Source organism: Lissotriton vulgaris, chromosome 5 (genome assembly GCF_964263255.1).
Source record: "Lissotriton vulgaris chromosome 5, aLisVul1.2, whole genome shotgun sequence".
In the NCBI taxonomy this organism is placed as follows: domain Eukaryota; kingdom Metazoa; phylum Chordata; class Amphibia; order Caudata; family Salamandridae; genus Lissotriton; species Lissotriton vulgaris.
The window spans coordinates 710,983,735-711,005,800 of record NC_141693.1 but is presented as its reverse complement, the minus strand read 5'-3'; the positions used below and the strand labels follow the sequence as shown (position 1 = coordinate 711,005,800).

The 22,066-nt window shown below is 48.2% G+C and overlaps 1 protein-coding gene across 6 annotated transcripts in view; it reads left to right on the top strand.

The window, feature by feature from the left end:
- The window catches only part of GBF1 (golgi brefeldin A resistant guanine nucleotide exchange factor 1), a 2,509,897-nt gene that overhangs the window by 1,124,901 nt on the left and 1,362,930 nt on the right, over positions 1-22,066 (top strand). For all 6 annotated transcript variants that reach the window (XM_086922141.1, XM_086922138.1, XM_086922142.1 and 3 more), the window contains exon 17: positions 14,098-14,186. In XM_086922141.1, coding sequence (XP_086778267.1) covers positions 14,098-14,186 — 89 coding nt within the window. The remainder of the gene's footprint in view (positions 1-14,097; positions 14,187-22,066) is intronic.

Sequence of the window (22,066 nt, the reverse complement as noted above, 5' to 3'; positions counted from 1 at the left end):
TTTAAAGAAGAAAAAAAACGGCCCCAGGTGGTTCTAGCATAGTGCCTGTATAGTGTACATGGTTGTTCTGCCTTTTCTGTATTCGTTCAGTAGAACCGGATGGCTGGTTCTGTCATCTTTCCACTCCTCTGAATGTGTGTTTTACACAAAAGGTTCCCCCTCGCAGGGGTTGAGACTTCTCTATGTGGGGTATTTGCTGGCTATGGAGTGACTTCCTTAGCCATGGTATGCTCCAATGGAGTCTTCCTCACGGACATCCTTCTAGGGGTCAGTTGTCCTATTTTTCTGCTGCGATCCTCCCATTAGCATCGCTCTATTGCACTTCGGTTGAAATTGGCTCCAGTTGTCTGTAGTGCTTCTAGGCCTCGGCATGGGTTCCTTGCTGTGCGGCCTCGACAAGGTCCTTATGTTTTTTCAGCGTTGCAGTGATCCTCAGGTCTATAATGGATGCTCTTTTTTTGACGGCCACAGTCTCTCGGGTCCCTTGTTCCCTTCACTTAAGGCTCGGTTCTTTCATGGTTGACGCCCTGCCTCGCTTTGCGCCAGGGACAACAGCCGCTGTGCGGCATGCTTATTACTATTGCCTCAAACTTGGATACACCCTGGTATGTTTGCATTGTTGTTTCTATGGTCAGCCCTTACTGGGCTTGTCTTTCAAGGTAGCGGATTTACCATGTCCGTCTCTGCTGTACATTGTCTTATGTCCTCGTTTTCTGGCTACTTTCCCAAAAGCAGTTGTCCCACATTTCCTGCTGCTCCTTCACAAGTGTTTTCCACGTTTTTTCTTTGGGTTCATTCTATAACACTCTCAAGGAGAGTGTTCTTTCAGGATACTCGAATCTTGAGTCCTGGGACCTTTAGGTTGGTCCCTACTGTTTCCACCATTGTGCCTAGTGTTGGAGAGTAGGGTCTGCAGTCCTATGGTCACCCCAGATTTTTGCTTTTTGCTTCACTGGGTTACGACTTTCCCTGGCTGTGGGCCTGCTAATCAGACCCACAGCCTAGCTGTTCTCTCTCTAAATTGACATCCATGTATCTTAGGTGCATTTACCAATTGGTATTGGGTCACTATTGTAAATCCTTGTACAGTGTACTATAGGTACCCAGGCCATAAGTGAACCCAAGGCCTACCAGTGGCTGCAGCATGTATTATGCCACCCCTGGCTAGCCATCCAAATCTGACACAACTGGCTGATCATTCAGCTGGGGCAAGGTGGTGTAATCACCCTTTGCTTTAGATATAGTATACCTATATCTAAACCTAAAATGGACGCATATACTCCTAGAAGTCACTCCTATGGCAGGCCTTAACAATCCTGGAGGCAGAGTGCTTGCAATTATGTGAGATAGTGCTCTGGCATGAGCTGAGCCTGTCTACAGCTTTCGGAACCAAGTCCTTTAGCTGTTTCCATTGTAACGCTATACCATATACTCTTAAGTGCATTATAATCCTCGCGGTTATTGCTAACTTTGGCATAGCATTATCAAAAAATGTCGAGTAAGGTGTCATACGAATTGGAATACTACCCCCTCACCAATTCTGGTGACGGGGGTAGCATTCCACCCTTCTAGAGGGACACAACATGTACCTAAGTGTGAACCCCGGTTAAAGTTAACCCGAGCCTCAGCATCACAAAATGGATGCTGCCAGCACAGACACAAGTCTGACCTCCTGCTGCTGGGAGTCCTTCCAGCGAGGGAGGCTTGGACAAAGGGTTTCCTGCCTTGGGAGGTGCTAGCACCACCCCAGACAGGATTTTGTGTATTGGGTAGGACAGGGCTGAAAGGAATGAGACATGCCTGGGGCACACAAGGTGTCCCTGTGCATACACCGGTCTAAACCAGTTCCTGGGGCTTTCCAGCCCCAGCTCTTTTGCAAGACCGGACAATGGATAGGGGGTGTAACCACCCCCCTTCCTGGGCCCACCAATAGGAGGGACCTAGTTGTAGTGCAGCCCCCTTTAGCAGGATAAAGGTAGGAGCTGGTCCCATTCCGAGTTAGATTAATCCTGAACTGAAACTCTACAAGAAACTCTGGACTTCAACTTTCTGAACAGAACACTGAAGAAATCTCCCTTGTGGGCAAGGAGTGTCCACCCTGCACAAGCAGGCACCATCAGCGTCCAGCGGCTTCCCTTTGTCGTCTTCCCTCGAGGATCCAGACTTCAGAGCCCGACGAGACCCGGATTCCCGACCTCTCCGACCTCTACTTACATCTGCAGCACAGCTGAGATGCGTGGGTGCGACGAGACACGTGGGACCGACCATCTTGAAAGAAGCAGCACTTCGCTCCAGCACGACTTCTGAGGTAACCTTGTCCAAGTGCTTTGGGGACTGAGAAGCCCCGACCCCGAGCAGCTCCTGCACCGAAGACCAGCCCTCCAGCATCCACGAGATCTGCGTGGGGCCCTTCTGCCTGTTTGCTGCTCGACGCGTTGTCTGCTCACTTTGCCGGCTGGCTAGTGACCTCCTAGACGACTAACCTTGAAATCCAATCCACTGGTCTGTTTGCTCCAGACTGGCCCCTGCTTCCCTGCAAAGGAGAAGCACCCCGGACCCTCCTGGTCCACTGCAGACGCCGTTTCTACTCACCGCGTGGGTTGCCTTTGCCAAGGCCTGTTGACTCCAAATCCGGATCCGACACCGCCGACAGCGAGAGCCTGCGTGGGACAGCTCGTCCCTCCATCCTGGACGTCGAAGACACCACCTGGTCCACGTGGCTGCAGAGTCAAGCGTCCACTCTTCACCTGATCGCGACGACAGCCCCTGGTTGCACTCCTGGTTCCACTCCAGTCACTGGCTAGTGACTTTGAACATTGTGCCCTCTGCTTTCAGGTCTTCAGCATCTCTGATCCACCCTTGGATCACACCGGACATCTTCCTCCTGGTCGCCTGCAGCATCTTTTCTTTCAGGCTCCATAGGCTTCAACGCAGAATCCCGACACAACTTCGCACCTATGCACCCGCAGCCCATGGGTGAGGTAACTAGAGCATTTCTGTGCTCAAGGGTAGATTGACTCTCCTAGTGTCCAGTTCCACAGTCGTTTTAGTCCTAACTAGTCAGGATTGTCTGTACTCACCTTTTCCTTGAACTGTACTCTCCATAGAAGTTGTTACGCATCTCGCGTGTGAGTTCACACTCTGCACACGTGTTCCGTGGGCCTCCTATTACTTACCTAAAGTTAGGGTAGTGTAGTCCCAGCGATCCTACAGCCTCTGGACAGCTCCATTCCTTCTATCGACTTCCTTATACCATTTACTTAGTATATGGTTTGTTGCGCCCCTAGGGCAACATTATAACTTGTGCAACTTAACGTATTTTTCTTAAGAGTCTTGTCATGTGCTTAGCTCTCTGATCTCATAAAGAGTTCAGAGATGTTGGTTAGATTATAAATATCTTGTTTATTTTCATAACTACCTGTGTGGTGTCCTTCCATTTGGTATTCAAGGGGTTATATGTGGTAAAACAGCTGGCTTCACATGCCATAAGAGTTTAGCCTAAGACTGCTATGTCCATGCTACCATTAGGATAGCTGGTCTATAAGGTTGACTTACAACCAATCACCATAAGGTTTGTTTGGACTGATACAAGGTGATCACTAGAACTAGTGAGCATCATATATCAGGCCAACTTCTCACACTTACCAACTGCCACATACTGTATAGAAATAGATCACAGAAATCAAAAGCAGGCTTCATTTTGGCGGACGTTTTTGAGAAAAGTTTGACACAGGGAACCTAGGGGTCTGATCTTAAAACAGGAGTACAAAATTCACAAAGGATTCAGCAAGCTGCCTATCCCAGAGAACTCACACTCACTTGTCTAGTGCCACACACCATTCATCCACACACAACCCCTTCCTCGGACCGGTATGGCAGTTTCTACCGCCCCTGATTTCTCAACCTGACCACATGTGACTCAGGTACCAAACTCTGGGAGCGGGGCTTGGAACAAATGTACTGGACACTATTTGAAAATGACACTCTTAGGAGAAGAAATAATGGAACTTAAAAAAAAAACAATCTCCAAAATGTGATTATCTAAAATGCAGAGTTTGTGGTGCAGCCAGTTGCCACTGAGGTACAGCGCAAACGCAAATCCTTATCCTCACCGCTGCCGCCAATGTTAGAAATGGGTTCTCTGACTGGGTAGGGCTTGCTCCAAAGTCAGTCAGAGACCACCGCTCTAAGTCAGGGCAAGGGAGTTACACGCCAAGATAACTCCTGCTCACCCCCTTGGTAACGTGACACGAGCAGTAAGGCTAAACTCGGAGGCTATGTAAGTTAAGCGTTTGCACGCGCACCCAGCAACAACACCGAAGGCCCACCACAAAGAAAACTCCACACAAGGTTATATATAAAATAAGGCTTTGTATTGTACCAAACACATTAGATAAAAATACACACTTTACAATGTGCCAACAGGCACGTGCAGAATTTACAGGGGATATATGTACAGGACAGGGCCACATGGACCACTGTCAGGAATAGGCACTTTTAGAACTAGAACACTTAGAACATAGAATATAAAATCACTGTAGCACAAGATAGAGCATAGAGCACACAACCAGTAATCACTGGTAACAGGTAAGTACCACCTACGCAACCCTACCCACCTTAGGAGAATACTACGCAGGGAACCTGGATTTCACTAGCAGCACCTGTACTAGAAAGAACAACCACCTAAGTATCACTATGCATTTAGGGGTATAGGCATGAACACATTACACATGATGCATCACAACATTCAGAGGTGTAGGGAAGAAAACACATGATGCATAAACTGTCATGATTTCCTCCCCTCGTCCTGCCTTTGTCGATCACCGCTGGCAGAGCGGACTACGAATCCCAGGAAGCCTAGCGCGGCGAGGTTACGCAACAACCATAGCACGTGTTGCATACACGAAGGTCTGCCTATATAAGCCGGAAGTGGAATGGACGCTGTGTTGGATATCCAGACTCCTAAGCCGACGCATCCTGAAGCCGAGCGCTCCGTGAGCAGAGACCATTGTACCAACCATTGATCTTCGGGAGAATGGAGGTAGGAACGCCCCGTGTCTCAGTTACTAACGGAACAGTGGTCTGTAGCGCGCAAGCGTCCTCTGACTCAGACGGGTCAGCGAGGCTCGCTCAGGATCCCGAGTCGCGGCTGGTTGGAGCGGCTGCTCCCAGCTCGGTCCAAGGGTCTTATCGAAGACCAAGTAACGGAGGTTGGTGTGAGCCGTGGCTCCCAGCCATCGTCCTTGTACTAGTCAGGAATTAGTGTTGAGACGCACTCCAGGAGGAGTTTGCCGCGTCTCCACGGCCCTAGCATCCAGAGGTAGGTCTGATCGAGCGGCTGCTCTCGACCACCTTTTTGCTTTTGGTTCTTGGGTGATAGCAGCGAGAAACGCCTGATCGAGATACGGGTAGAGCGGCTGCTCCCCGTATCCCCTAAGAAGGAGTGGTAGAGAACCCGGCTGGGCGACTCCCACCTTCCCCACGTCTGCTAACCCAATGGAAGAGATAATAACCCCTCACAGCTATCGAACGGCATTGTCGGCCGCTTTTAGCACAGTGCCCTCCGTTGGCGTACAATGGGACCGTTGTACTTGCGGAGGACGGTACATAACACCAGCGCTGTGATTGGGGTAACGTATACAGAACTGGTGCATTCTACTTATCATTTCTGTTTGTATTCTACCCGTTACTTCACTTTACACAATAAATCCTTAACCTCACAAGAAGTGTTTTGTGTTCTGTGGGTGTCTGTCCCCGATCCCGGGAACGCCAGGTCGTTACAGAATATCCGACCTATTTCCCATAACTATCCCCCGGTCGGGTGACAGACATGGCCACATTGGAGAATGTATTAGCAGCGTTGGCTACAATGCAGATTGAACTAGCAGCTTCGAGGCAGGAATCTACAGATGTAAGGGCACGACTTGACGCTCTGCAGAGAGACCCTTTGTCACCTGGTCCTGCCTCCACGACCGCTGCCCCTGCGGTTGTTGTTGAGATGCCTGTCACAGTACCATTGGCTGCACCGGAGAGGTACAGCGGAGACCCCAACACAGTACAGGTGTTCCTCACGCAGATAGCGTTGCATCTATCCTGCAAACCAAGGGCCTTTCCCACAAGCCAAGCCAGGGTGGCTTTTCTCTTGTCATATTTGGCCGGTGATGCGGCGCAATGGGCGGTTCCCTTGGTGAGCAGGGACGACCCATATTGTGTGACTGGGGAGCCTTTCGTGAGGAATTTCTTCGAGTCTTCGACCGTAGGGCAGACTCGTACACAGCGGATCGCGAGATGCTAGAACTGAAACAGGGCAATAACGACTTGTTGCAATACCTCAATGCTTTTCGCCGGCTGGTGGCTGAAACAAAGTGGCCTGTTGCCAAACAAACAGCGTTGTTTCACCAAGGAATGTGCGATGAGCTCAAAGACATGGTGGCTCAAATCGATCCCCAGCCCAAGACGTGTGAGGGTCTCATTAGTCTGGTCCTGCGTTTGGACCACCGGCTGGGCGAGAGAAAAGTTGACCATAAGAAGAAAGGCAAGGCTTTGCCTTCTTACCTCTCCATGGGGAGCCCCGAAGCCAGCTCCGCTGCCAAGTCTGAGCCCATGGATATCGGAGCCATAAGATCCAGTCTTAAGACAGCAGAGAAGGAGTCATGCAGAAAACAGGGTCTTTGCCTGTATTGCGGCAAGAAAGGACACTACGTCCGTGAGTGTCCAGCCAAACCTAAGACCAGTAGATACCGGACCACCAGGCCTGTGACGGCTGTGGTAGACGTACCGTCGGAAAACTGATGGACTCCAGGAACACGGAAGGGGCCTCTTGGAGTCACAAGTACATTCCTTCCATGTCTAGTTCCGACCAAAGAGGAAAACAACATTTATTCATCACGGTACACATCGGGGTTCAGGATCAATGGCTCCCAGTGGTGGCCATGGTGGATTCGGGGGTCACAGGCCTCTCCATGGAATACAATGAGGCACAGAGAGTGGGGATCACTCTCATTCCCAAAGGAAAGCCGGAAGACGTCTATGCAGTGGACGGAAGACGTCTGGTGACCGGACCCATCGGACATCATACGGGTGAAATGCCGGTAAGGTTCGGCAGATGGCATGCTGAAACCATCGATTTTAGCATTATCAGAGCACCGCAGTATGGAGTCATATTGGGACTGCCATGGTTCCAAAAACACAACCCGTCGGTGGATTGGACAACGCATCAAATCGAAATGTCTTCACCGTATTGCATACAACGATGGGGTGTGTGACAAGCAATGCATGACACCCCATGGACCGAAAGTCATACAGTGGCCACTGCAGCCGAGAAAGTGGTGACGCTTCCTAGTGTATATCGAGGATACGAAGACGTTTTTGATGAAGTAAAAGCGGAGGTGCTCCCGCCCCATAGGATTTATGATTGCCAGATCGACCTGGTACCAGGAGCAAGCGTCCCCAGCGGCAGGCTGTATGCCCTCACAGAGCCCGAAAACCTGCATCTGCGTTCGTATCTGGACAAACTCCTGGAGTTAGGGTTCATCAGGCCATCCAAGTCACCGGCAGCATCGCCCCTCTTTTTCATTCCAAAGACCAACGGCGAATTGAGGGCGTGCGTGGACTTCAGGGCCTTGAATGCTATTACCGTTAAGAACCGATATCCCCTTCTCCTGGAACAGGTACAGAAAGCTAAGGTGTACACTAAGCTGGATCTGAAGGGGGCTTACCACCTTGTGCGCATGAGGGACAGCGACGAGTGGAAAACGGCCTTCAAGACCCGGTTCGGCCTTTTTGAGTACCTCGTCATGCCGTTCGGGCTATGCAACGCCCCCGCTGCCTTCCAGTTCTTCTTGAATGAAGTGTTCCGGGATGTGTTGGATGTATACGTCGTTGTATACATCGATGATATCCTCATATACTCCGACACGGAAGAGGATCACGTGCGTCACGTCTCAGCAGTTCTGCAGAAACTAAGAGAGAACATGCTGTACTGTAAACTCAGTAAATGCGACTTCCACGTTTCATCCGTGGAATTCCTTGGGGTGATGCTGAGCCCAGGAGGACAGGAAATGGCGGAGCGAAAGATCAGAGCTGTGGAAGAATGGCCGGTACCACGGAACGTGAAGGATGTCCAGAGTTTCATAGGCTTCGCCAATTTCTATAGGCGGTTCATCGAGGGGTTTTCCGGATTGGTCGCCCCAATCACTCAGCTCCTACGGAAATCACAGAAGTTCGAGTGGAACGGGGATGCGCAGAACGCCTTTGAGGCACTGAAGAAAGCCTTCGGAACTGCCCCAGTGTTGGCTCACCCCGATCCGGAACTTCTCTATGTGGTGGAGGCTGACGCCTCTGACGTGGCTCTGGGTGCCATACTGTCACAAAGAAACTCCGGGACAGGCGTTCTCCACCCAGTGGCATACATGTCACGGAAACTCAATGACGCGGAACGCAACTATCATATTGCGGAGAAAGAACTCCTGGCGATCAAGGATGCGTTCACAGAGTGGAGACATCTGTTGATGGGGGCTAGACACGCCGCCACTGTATATACAGACCACCGGAACCTGCAGTTCATGACCGCCACTCAACACCTTTCTCCTAGGCAGCTGCGGTGGATGATCTTTTTCTCTGGATTCCACTTTCACATCACCTACAGGCCTGGAACCGAGAACAGAAAAGCGGACGCATTGTCACGACAATCGGACACCAGGGAGACCGCACCCATCACAGAACATTCTATCATTTCACCACATGTGGTAGTGGGGGTGATTCAGCCCGATTCGTTCCTCAGAGACATCCAGAGGGGGATTCGCACCTTCGCGTGGCAGAGGTGGCTCCGTAGTCACGGAGAGTGGAGGGTGTCTGATGGCATACCCGTAAGGGGCCGCTGCCTGCTGTTACCCACGCCTTGGCTCCAGAGACAGGCCTATGAGATGTGTCATGTATCCCCGTGTGCGGGTCATCTGGGATTTGAGAAAACAGTGTCATATGTGGGTCGTCACTTTTGGTGGCCGGCCATGAGAGCGGATGTACGAAGGTGGGGTGCGGCATGTTCCGTATGTGCTACCATGAAAGCTGACCACAGCCGAACACAAGGGCTTCTCCAACCCCTACCCACGCCCACCAGGCCGTGGGAGAACATATCTCTCGACTTCATAGTGGGTCTACCAATGGATCAAGGGAAAACGCCGATATTGGTGGTGGTGGACTACCTCACCAAGATGGGACACTTCATTGCTTGCCACCAAGTCCCATCGGCGGGCGAGTTGGCGTCGTTGCTACTACTGAACATAGTGAGGCTACATGGCCTGCCCAAGGTGATCGTATCCGACAGGGGTTCACAGTTCACCGCCCAGTTCTGGAAAACCTGGTGTTCGGCGTTGCACGTCAGATCGGCCCTATCTACGAGCTATCACCCCCAGACGGACGGGCAAACGGAACGTCTGAACCAGTCCCTCAAGCAATACCTGCGCTGTTTTGTCGATCAGGGGAAAGAGGAATGGGTGGACTTGCTATGGATTGTGGAGATCGCCTACAATAACGCCACGCATTGTTCCACCAAGACCTCTCTCTTCTACGGCAACTACGGGCATCACCCACGGTTTTTGCCCTTTGTCCATCCGATCAGGGAGAGTAATCCACCAGCAACGGCCGAAAGGGTGGCTCGCATCAAGAACACGTTGGTAAAATCTCATGCGTTTCTTGAGGATGCGAAGATGAGATACAAGACTTCGGCGCATCGAAGGAGACGACCTGGGCCGGTATACAGAGTGGGTGACTACGTCTGGATCTCTACACGGAACATCAGGTTTCGGAAAAGTAGCATGTTCCACCCCAAATTCATGGGCCCCTACCGAATTACCAAATGCCTCAGCCCGGTGAATGTGAGGGTGTGTTTGCCCCAGTCCTTGCGGATCCATCCGGTGTTCCACGTTTTTTTATTGAAGCCCTCATCCTCGCCCAAGCGGGTAACGCCGGTGCCTGTGTTGGTGGATTCGGAGGTTGAGTACGAGGTGGCTGGCATCCTGGACTCCGAATGGCGACGGGGCAAATTGTGGTACCTAGTGGATTGGAAAGGGTACGGCCCGGAAGAGCAGTCTTGGGAGCCGGCTGCGGGGGTTCACGCGCCCGCTTGGTGTCGGCTTTCCATCGCAAATTTCCTTCTTGTGCTGGCCCTGATGGGCGGTGAGATGGAAGGGGGATGTACTGTCATGATTTCCTCCCCTCGTCCTGCCTTCGTCGTTGTCGAGCACCGCTGGCAGAGCGGACTACGAATCCCAGGAAGCCTAGCGCGGCGAGATTACGCAACAACCATAGCACGTGTTGCATACACGAAGGTCTGCCTATATAAAGCGGGAGTGGAATGGACGCTGTGTCGATATTCAGACTCCTAAGCCGACGCATCCTGAAGCCGAGCGCTCCGTGAGCAGAGACCATTGTACCAACCATTGATCTTTGGGAGAACGGAGGTGGGAACGCCCCGTGTCTCAGTTACTAACGGAACAGTGGTCTGTAGCGCGCAAGCGTCCTCTGACTCAGACGGGTCAGCGAGGCTCGCTCAGGATCCCGAGTCGCGGCTGGTTGGAGCGGCTGCTCCCAGCTCGGTCCAAGGGTCTTATCGAAGACCAAGTAACGGAGGTTGGTGTGAGCCGTGGCTCCCAGCCCTCGTCCCCGTACTAGTCAGGGATTAGTGTTGAGACGCACTCCAGGAGGAGTTTGCCGGGTCTCCATGGCCCTAGCATCCAGAGGTAGGTCTGATCGAGCGGCTGCTCTCGACCACCTTTTTGCTTTTGGTTCTTGGGTGATAGCAGCGAGAAACGCCTGATCGAGATACGGGTAGAGCGGCTGCTCCCCGTATCCCCTAAGGAGTGGTAGAGAACCCGGCTGGGCGACTCCCACCTTCCCCACGTCTGCTAACCCAACGGAAGAGATAATAACCCCTCACAGCTACCGAACGGCATTGTGGGCCGCTTTTAGCACAGTGCCCTCCGTTGGCGTACAACGGGACCGTTGTACTTGCGGAGGACGGTACATAACACCAGCGCTGTGATTGGGGTAACGTATACAGAACTGGTACATTCTACTTATCATTTCTGTTTGTATTCTACCAGTTACTTTACCTTACACAATAAATCCTTAACCTCACAAGAAGTGGTTTTGTGTTCTGTGGGTGTCTGTCCCCGATCCTGGGAATGCCAGGTCGTTACATAAACATACATTCAGCGGTGTAGGGAAAAGCACATGACGCATAAACAACACGTTCAGAGGTGCAGCAAAGAACAATTGCGCAGAATCACATAGGCCACGACCTGTGACTGTCCCCAGTCCAACTGGCCTCTCTGGGGCTAGGACGCCCTGTGTCCCAATTGCAGGGGGGCCTAAACGGAGCAGCTGCCCACTAAGTGCTGGGCAGCAGTGGAAACAATGGGGCCAACACGTAGGAGCCCCATGGGTTCAAGAAACAACACTGCGGGCTGGGAGCCTCGGGGCTCCGAAGAAAGAATGCCCATTGTGGGGGGAGCGGCCCGCTGCCAGCCGGGGCTGCCCTACCACCCAAAATGCCCCAAATCGACGGAGTCCCTCTCGGGGGATTCAAAATGTAATTATGGTACCAAGAGCCTCTCAGGGCTCGTCAACTAATATGCCCTGAGCCTCTCGTTGGCTCTTAAGTAATGCTGGTGCCTTCGGTGGTGTCCCCCCTCTGGGGACTCGAGAGAAACAACTGCCCCCTCTGAGCCTCGTGCGCTCAATCAAGAATGCCCCCTTTGTTGGAGCCTCTCGTGGGCTCTCGCCAACAGTGTGCCCCGGAATGCAGGGGCGGCCCGCTGCAACGTGGGGCCGCCTGGGGGGAACTCTATGAAACAACCTCGAGCCCCCACCTTACCGGGCTCCTGTCTCCGGCGGCTGCTGTTGCTGCGGGGCTCTCTTCTGGGGACATCGAAGCCCCGCCTGCTCCTCCTGGCGGCGGCACTTGTCAGGACGTCCTGGGAGGCGGGGTAGGCTCCCGTGCTCCCTCTCACCGGTGGGTCGCTGTACGGGAGCTCCCGGTCCTTGGGGCTCCTGGTGCTTGGGCGGCCTCTCGATAGCTTCCAAATGAGGCGGGGTGGGCTCCCTGCCTCTTCCTGCTGGCCTGCAGTCCCGCCCCCGGCCTGCCTGACTTCAGGTTCGTGCGCCGGGCGGCGGGGACAATCTCATGCACTATCTCCCCAGCCATCAGCATGCTAATCTCAACACTCACCACCGGGGCAGACCCATCCTGACTCCTGGAAACAGGCTCCACCAGCCAGCTCCAGCCAATCCACGCCAGACACAAATTACACAAACATGCCAACTTCTAGAAGTGGCACTTTCACACTAGATACAATCATGTCACATACATCATTGCGCAGCATTTAATCACACGAGTCCGCACATACCAAACTCGCACCTGCACTCCCCACGCATCAGGAACTAACATGGAAACATACATTCCCCATGCATTCCCATGGTAGGGCAGGCCAACCTCACTACACGCACTCAGAGTGCGCACGCACTTTCCACTGTGACACAGTGAAAGTGCGCAGAAGCCAAAAATCACTAGCACTGGGTCACCACACAAAGCAAAAAGTTTAGGGGTGAACCTGCCAGAAGGGCCAAGTCCAACGGAGTTTCTTCAACCATGTTCCTTTTTTTTCTTCATGGGATTGCACTTTTGCTGGGCCTGCCCGCTATATGGACTGAATGCACCCACATCCATCATCAGTGTTATACCCAGAGGACACAGGTTTGAATCATGGTGTGTCCTCTCACCTTTCGGTAAAATGGGTACCATTGAATTGAATAACAACAAACAGCCGTTATATTGTGCCAAGAGGCTCTATTTGGGTGAACATGTTTCTTTTTCTTCAAATAAACATGTACAGTTTAAATGTGCTTCCTTTTAGATGCATTGTAAAACACAATTGCCATCACATACATCCTCTTCACTCCAATAGTTATAACATAAAAAATGCAAGACCTATTGCATTGCAAATGCTTGTCATTATTTGGTATGGGTGGGCCCCAATCTATGGGTCCATGACTTGAGGACACTGTTGGTGGATCACTGTCTGCTTTATCATGGTTTTGAACCCTTTTTGTTTCCATTTGTTCTTACCTCCCTACAGGTCGAACCTGGAACAACACACACACACACACAGTAGGCAGCACCAACTCAGTGTGGGGTTGTTTGTCCACTATCTGTTTTTTTGTCCTGATGAAGCGCCATTGATCCCTATGACCAGAACTGGCACAAAACATGTTGACACACTTGTGAAGAGGTGACCGAAGTCAGGTCCCTCCTTTCAGACGATAGGAGACTTTCTCTACTCTGCCTCAACACTCAGACTACCAGGGTTCCTTTCGAACCCTGAGGTAGCACTCACCTACTATAGGTATTTATCCCTGGAAAGGCAATCCCCTCGTTAAAGTATAGTGCAGGATCTACCTTACCAGTTTTAACCTTTATTCACACCCCACCACTTTGCGTCACAAATCACAATACCCACACTCATCATTCGGCAGCCTCTAAAACAATCTCTGCAAAGTGACCCTTTGGATGACCTGTGGGGCATTGCAGCGCCGGCCTGGCGCGGAGCACTGCCCTATGATGAAGCATGACATCCTCTAGGGGATTTGTGAGAGCAACATAAACAGTCCAGCTGACTGTCCCCATCCACAGCTCTGGTCCAGGCACTCTTCACCACTTAAGAGACCTGCCTACCGTTCCTCAGGAACATAATCCCCTTTTTGACCTTTTCATAGCATTTCTTACACGTACTTTAAACTCCTTTCTCACCCGCTTGCAGGAAAACAACCTAATAATGGAGTCAATGTCCATGCGCAATACCACCAAAAGGAGGAGTCACTCTAAAGACTTTTTCCGAAAAAAAGCAACTTGAACAACTCCGGACCTAATACTAGATGACAGGAGCATGCAGAGCATGTGAATCTACAGCACCACGTGCCACAAACAGATGCTTACAGATTAAGTAACATATTGCCTTTCTGTTTTGTGGTCTGTTGCCAAGTATTAAATACATACAGTCAATGTTTAACATTTATTTGTCCTTATTTCTTAATTCATAGCTGAGGAGAGTATGCCAAAAACACCACTTCGTTTCTCAGGCGTTTTACCAACCACCCAGGAACTGTGCAACATTAAAAATAAAAAAAAGGTAAAATCTACTGCCATGGTCTATAGTTGATATCTGTTTTTAATATTTGTTTCACATTAAAGTCAGATACTTATTTTGTTAATTGTTACTTGTGTATGGATTTAAGTTTAATTACAGTGTATGTATATATATATATATATATATATATATATGTGTGTGTATATAATTTTTTTTTTTTTTACAACAGTCGATTAAGCCCATACAGGGCTAAATAAAATAGTGCATGTACAAGTGCAGTGGGGAATGTAATACCTAAGAATACAAGTACATCAATAGAAGATGCTTTGCACTTTGGCACTAAAATGAAATGTAATAGAGACAATGCTGGGTATAAACCTTGTTGTTTTTCTTAAAACTGCACGAGCACTTTATTGTCACCATTTCCCCGGCGTATGGAATGTTTTTAATGTGTATACATGAAGTGAAATATTGCACATTACAAGATGGCCACCAAGAAGATCGTGGCGAGCTTTAGTCCTCTCTCTATGTTCAAGGAGGGGTGGGGATATAATGGTGTATTGCATGCAATTATGGTTGACACTGACGAAGCCTAACCGGTGAAACGCGTCTTTCGAGGGGGCTGGGGGGTCTGCCAATAAATATTTCTTGGTGAAACACAGACTTGGAGTGCCGTCTACTTTTTCACTCGAGGACCTAGAGTGTGGGGCAGTCATTGAACGCGGCTCACCACCGTGAGACAGAGCACCCGGGAGGAAGGAGGAGCGACGGCGGGGACGGAGCTGCTCGAAAAGTTAATTTGGCCGTCGACCCGAGGTACGAAGGATTAACATTGGCATCCAAAATTGCGGAAGTGCTGAACAAAAGTAAACAGAGGAAACCTGCTCGCGCTACACCGGAGCTGGGAGGACGCGTAAAGCCGGCTGGCCACTGTTAAACTCCGGCATAGGGTAAGCGATGCATGCACGAGTACCCACAGTATTTAACATTTAATTTTTGTACCTCTGTCCCGTATCTCAAGTCACCTTTAGCGGACCCCCTGCAAACTGTAGTTGTGCCCCACTAGACTCTAAACAACAGCGTATAAGTGAGTGTGCTTTCCCGGATTTTGTAAACATGTCTATGACAGCGGAGAGAGAACGGGAGGCTGATGACATCTTCAAAAGCATAAATACTATTACGAGCACAACAGAGGGTGCCACAACTTCACAAGCATCAGCAAGTAACCTGCAAACCCTTTTTCAACAACTGGAGGGGATACAAGACTGAGCAGTTCGCAAATGGTGGGAGGCCACATTGCTACAGCGCTATGTTGACTGTAATAGAGTCCCAAGAGGATTACGGATTTTCACAATACCCTCTTATGAGAACCCGGACTCGCAACTACTAAAAGACTGGGCAATATATACTGCCGACTCGAGCAAAGGAATGTTGCTAATATTAATTAAATATGCCTGGAGCGATAGGGATAAAGCCCTCTCTGAAATCCAAAGAGTGGAGGACTTTATCAGCAAGGACAAAGATATTAAATCTGCTGAGGATTTGCGGAATCAAATGCAAAAAAGATTGAAGGACTATGAGAATGGAATAAAAAAAAAGAAAATAGACTAAGTTTCAGAGGGACGAACATGACTATCTAACTGGCAGAATACTCACTTTTGCAAAAAAGTTTGATGCAACAAGAAAGAGACTTGCTCAAGTAGTTCAAATCCCCTCAGGGAAGGTTACATCAGAATCGGATGCGTCCATCTCAGAGGATGAATCTGCCAGGAGCAGTAAAGGCAAGAAGAAGGCTAATGATAGCGGAACTGCAGTCCCTCCCCCTTTTTTAGACGAGTACCAGGTGATGAAGGAAACCAGACATCGAGCTCAACCACAGATGCCACAAAAACCACCCCCAAAAAGAGGAGGAAAACAAGGCGGGGCAGGAGGGGGCGCACAGGTGGCGTCACCAATGGTAACTCGCAGCAAAGGCAGGAGGGGGAGGTGGTAGAGGAAGAACGTACCATTGTGAATCTTTCTGAAAGAAAACTCACAACATATGAAGAAACGATTCTGAAAAAAGGAATGACGTTCTGCCCAACAGCAAAATTTGACCCGGTGCAAACCAGAATAGATATCTTCAAGTTTGTCCGGAAGCTCAAACTCCCAAAAATATTTGCCTTGAAAAAGCATTCTGAAACTCAAACTGTTCCGGTAGAAACAGCAGAAACCGGACTTGCTCTCATGGACAGTGATCTAACACTCCTCACAGCTGCGCATGGACTTGCGGATCTGGATGATATGCCTAGCTCCATGGAGATACTAAGGAGGGAGGAGATTGTACAAACGAGGGAACCAAGCAATCTAAAACGCAAATCAAGATTTTTACCTCATGGTACACATGATGCAATAGACTTCTTTAATGACGCTATCCTCCAAGACCTGGAAAAAATGACATAAAAAATATGGAACTGACCAAAAAGAACTCTAACATCTCACGGTTTGAATGGGAGGCGATTAAGTCTCTGAAGATCGATGCTACGATTGAGATTAAACCATCAGACAAGGGGGGAAATATTGTAATCTTCAGTAAAAACAAATACAAGAAGGAGGCCTTGAGACAACTACAGGACAGTAGTTGCTATAAAATCATAGACAGAAGTGGTTTTGCAAAATTCATAACTGATTATCATGCACTATTGGAGGGGTCGAGGGTTGAAGGAATGCTCAATAAAAATTAGTACGATTATCTGCTTTGTGAACATCCGATTATTCCCACATTCTACCACCTCCCCAAGGTGCATAAGCATATCAGAAACCCCCCGGGGAGGCCCATAGTTTCCTCCATAGGAAGCTTACTGGAGAACACATCAAGGTTCATTGACAGCTATCTGGCCCCCTTTGTTAGAGACTTGCCCTCCTATGTTAGGGATACCCAAGACTTTATAAGACAAATTGATGGCATCAAGTGGGAAAAGGACATGCTTCTCATTACCCTTGATGCCACCAGTCTATATACCTGTATAGAACATCAAGACGGTATCTCTGCTATAAAATGGTTTTTGGGGAAGAAAAACTTGAAATATCATCAACATAACAGTATGCTATTGAATATGACAGAGTTCTGCCTCCACAATAATATTTTTCTTTTTGCAGGCAGTATGTATCGCCAGATGAGAGGGGCCGCCATGGGCACGTGCTTCGCCCCCAGCTACGCGAATTTGTTTTGTAGGCTGGTGGGAGAAGCACGTGGCCTGGGGGGGACCAACAAGAAGTGGCTAGGTCATATTATGATCTGGGCGAGATAGATCGATGATCTGTTTGTCATTTGTCGGGGCGATAGATCCTTGGCTGAGGAGTATGTCGCGACTCTAAATGACAACGATCTCAATTTGAGATTCACCAGTAGTATAAGCGAGACATCGGTATACTACCTCCAGTTAGAGGTCTTTGTGACAGTAAGCTCCTTACAACCAGACTCTACCGAAAGCCCACGGCGGGTAATACCGTATTACATGCGGCAAGCCATCATCCCAAGAGTATGATTAAAAACATCCCATTTGGGGAATTATTACGCCTGAAGAGAAACTGTTCTGATCCTAAAGATTTCTCACAGGCACGGGATGAGGCATTGTCAAGGTTTAGAGATAGAGGATATTCCAGATCACTATTAACAAGTGCAGTGAGTAAGGCGGAGCTGGTAGACAGAAAAGACCTCATTAAGATGAAAGTAGGGGAGGCTGAGCCAGAGGGTGTAGCGAGGATGATTACCAGCTTTAACATGAGATCTAGTGAGTTGGTGCAGATATTCAATAAGAACTGGCACATCCTAGAGACGGATACAACTATGAAAAACATACTACAGTCGAAACCGTCTATAACCTATAGGCGTTGCCAGTCTCTTAGCGATCATCTGACCAGTAGCCACTTTGAGGAATCCCCAGAACATTAAAATCTAAATCCATAAATGGTTTATTTCCGTGCATACAATGCAAAGCATGCAAGTACAGCAAAAAGCGGACCAAATATGAGGGAAGACCAAATGACCCACGACCCATGAGAGAGATTACAAAATTCCTGAATTGCAATTTGGAAGTTGGAATTTACTGCCTGGAATGCCTGTGCTCCAAAAGATACATCAGAAGTACAATTAACCTGGCCAAAAAACGTATCTTTGAGCACATGCGTGCCATCACAAACAAAGATAAGAACTACCCGGTGGCACGCCACTTCGAGACCCACCACAAAAGCAATAGGGATCTATTGTCCTTTTACCTAATTGATCAACTGGGTAAAAAAGACCGAGGTGGAGATAGGATAAGATCGTTAAGGGAATTAGAATCCAGGTACATAATTGACCTCCAAAGCATGCAGCCCAGAGGATTGAACAACGATGAGGAACTTTAAGTCCATTTGGAGTGATCAGGTCCACTCTATAAGTTGGTACTACGAAATGTAACTGCAGATCTTCAATCAGAAACTTCCTACCCAGCCAGGCATACTAGGGGGATAACCAGTTGGGAAGTTCGAGTTGAGTTTATACCATCTTACTCCTCTTTTATATCCACCTTTCTCTCTCCCCCAATCAATTGTCTGGGATAAATGATTTTTGAACTGTATTATAGGCCCATACAGGGCGAAACAACAGAACAAGGGAATTAACAACAGTCGATTAAGCCCATACAGGGCCAAATAAAATAGTGCATGTACAAGTGCAGTGGGGAATGTAATACCTAAGAATACAAGTACATCAATAGAAGATCCTTTGCACTTTGGCACTAAAATGCAATGTAATGGAGACAATGTTGTGTATAAACCTTGTTGTTTTTCTTAAAACTGCACGAGCACTTTATTGTCACAATTTCCCCGGCGTATGGAATGTTTTTAATGTGTATACATGAAGTGAAATATTGCACATTACAAGATGGCCGCCAAGAAGATCGTGGCGAGCTTTAGTCCTCTCTCTATGTACAAGGAGGGGTGGGGATATAATGGTGTATTGCATGCAATTATGGTTGACACTGACGAAGCCTAAACGGTGAAACGCGTCTTTCGAGGGGGCAGGGGGTCTATCAATAAATCTTTCTTGGTGAAACACAGACTTGGAGTGCCGTCTACTTTTTCACTCGAGGACCTAGAGTGTGTGGCAGTCATGTATATGTATATATATATATATCGACACCAAACCAAACTTTCCATCAAAATAAGGCGCTGACTCCGTGAATCAAAATCCAAACGATTTTTAATGGCTCATTTGCTGCATAGACGCGTTTCGGCGGCTTGCCCCGCCTTGCTCACTACATCTGCATTGTCATTATGTTACACTTTAAATATACATGAATGTTACATGGTTGCTGAGGCGTTTGATGTGTTACACGTTTTCATTGGCCCAGGGTTGGTATGGTTACATGTTTAACCCTCATGTGAGGACATAGAAAAGTTTCATGACTTGCATGTGAAACATCATGTCAGTCTTTCACCTATGTTTATGCAACTTGGTAACGCTCAATTGAACCACATTACTAAAAGGTCCCTTATATTCATTGTTACATGTGTTAACTTCACACTTGTATAATTCATGAATTTGAGAACACTTTAAATTACATTTCATAAAATAAATAAATGAAATAAAGTAAATTAAATAAACGTGCGTCCACACTTATTACAAGTCTTATGCACACGTGCACTGTCTGCCATAAGTTTGCCATTAGTTTTAGTGGTAACTGATGGTTGCGCTAGCGATTAGTGATGGTGATGCTGGAATTATCCCTCCGTGACCACCCGTGGATGGACATGCTTGTAGGACCAATATGAGGAGTACAGACCCAGGTAGGTTATGCTGCTCCCTAGTGCATGTGCCATACTTAAGGTATTATACGTTTGATGATATATATGTACAGCAGTAATTACTCTGTCAATTACAAATATTCATTTCCCAACTATAGCGTCAGCTAAGTCAAGTGCTATATGTTATTCATGTTGAACATATACATGCTGGCGCAGCTCATTAATGCAGTACTTAACAAGTTGGCTTTCTCTCTTCTCCAAGTGGAGTAATGGCTTGTGACTTGTTTTAGTGTGATTAGTGGGGTAATAAAAGGTTCACAAATTAAAGGTGATAACTAGGGCTACTTGTGATTAGTTACGTGGAAGGTGACTTTGTTGCTGTGCTTGTGGTTTAAAAACAGTTCTAAGTAGTAGTAGAACAGCAGATGTTAAAGAATGGGTTTCGAGGGATGGGAAGAGTACATACTGATTCATAAGTGTACGTTCAGGGCTTCATCCGCGTTCAATCCGAACGGGATTTTGGAGTTCAGAAGGATTATATATCTGGACTCCAGTCGGCGTAGGGCTAGAATACGGTTGCCTCCTCTCGCATTTTTAGGTACACTATCAATGACATAGTAAGTGAGATTCTGGGCATTACCTTCATGTAGCTGGTTGATGTGCCTTGCTACCGGGTAAGTAGGGTCTTTGTTCACTATTGCCCTCAAGTGCTGCAAAATTCTGACATGTGCTGGGTGGATGGTGGAACCTACATATCTCTTGCCACAGACACATGTCAGCACATACACCGCAAATTCGGTTTTGCACGAGTGTTGTGCTCTTATGGTGTATGGTTTGTGTCTGAATGGTATACTGACTGTAGTGGTATTTATCCCGTGGTTGCAGGCTTTGCATTTACTGCATTTTTTGAAGCCTTTTTGGTTCTGTAACCAATTTTTCTGTTTTATGATTGCTGGGGCATTGCATACCAGTTCACTGCGCATGGATTTAGCTTTTCTATAGGTTACCAGGGGACTTTTACCCACCAACTGGCCAATGGTAGGATCGTTGTGTACTAGTGGCCAATGTCTCCTGAGAATTTTGCGGAGATTTGCGTGATACCTGTTGTATCCTGTTATTAGCCTTGGTGGCTGTTGTTCATTTATTACAGGACTATTCTTGTCTTTGGGAGGGAAAATGAGTTCCTGTCTGGTTTTGTTTTCACACTTGGCCTCTGCCCCCCTACAGGTATTCTCCGTATATCCCCTGTTTTTTAACCTATGGAAAAGGTTCTTTTTGGCTTTAGACAGTTCTTCTTGTGTGCTACAATTTCTAGTCATCCTAAGGCATTCAGCATATGGGATAGACTGTTTCAGAGGTGTCGGGTGAAAACTTTGCGCGTGTAAGATTGTGTTTCCTGCTGTTAGTTTCCTAAATGTGCGTGTCTGTATACCATTATTCATCACAAACAACTCAACATCAAGGAATTGTATAGTATCACAATTAATATTACATGTGAATTTCAAGTTCAATGCATTTTCATTCAATTCCTTGGCGAATTTTTCGGCACTTTCAGGACTGCCCTGCCACAGAATAAAAATGTCATCGATAAAACGTTTGTACATTACAATGTTGTTGGTTATAGTTTCTGCGTGAGTGACTTGCAAGACTTTCTCCTCCCACCAGCCCATATGCAGATTCGCATAGCTGGGGGAGAAGCAAGTACCCATGGCCGAACCCTGCATTTGTTTGTAATGAAGTTTGTCAAATATGAAGGTGTTGTTGGTCAAACACCATTCAGTCATTTCAAGGATCATGCGGGTATGTTCAAAAAGGTTTATTGGTCTTTTTCCGAGGAAATGTTTCAGGGCATTGAGTCCGTCTTTGTGTCGAATGCTAGTGTACAAAGATTGTACGTCTAGGGTCATGAATAAGTAGTTATCTTTCCATTCCACATCATAGATTTTAGCTAGGAAATCACCTGAGTCTTTCAAATAGGCAGGTAAAGCCCTCACCTCCGGTTGTAGGAAATGGTCTATGAAAATACTTGTCTTTTCAAATAGGCTCCCTATTGCAGATATAATGGGTCTGCCTGGTGGTGCACTGCTGTTTTTATGGATTTTGGGGATTAGGTATAATTGAGGAGTTATTGGGTAGTCGTTCTTCAGGTACTC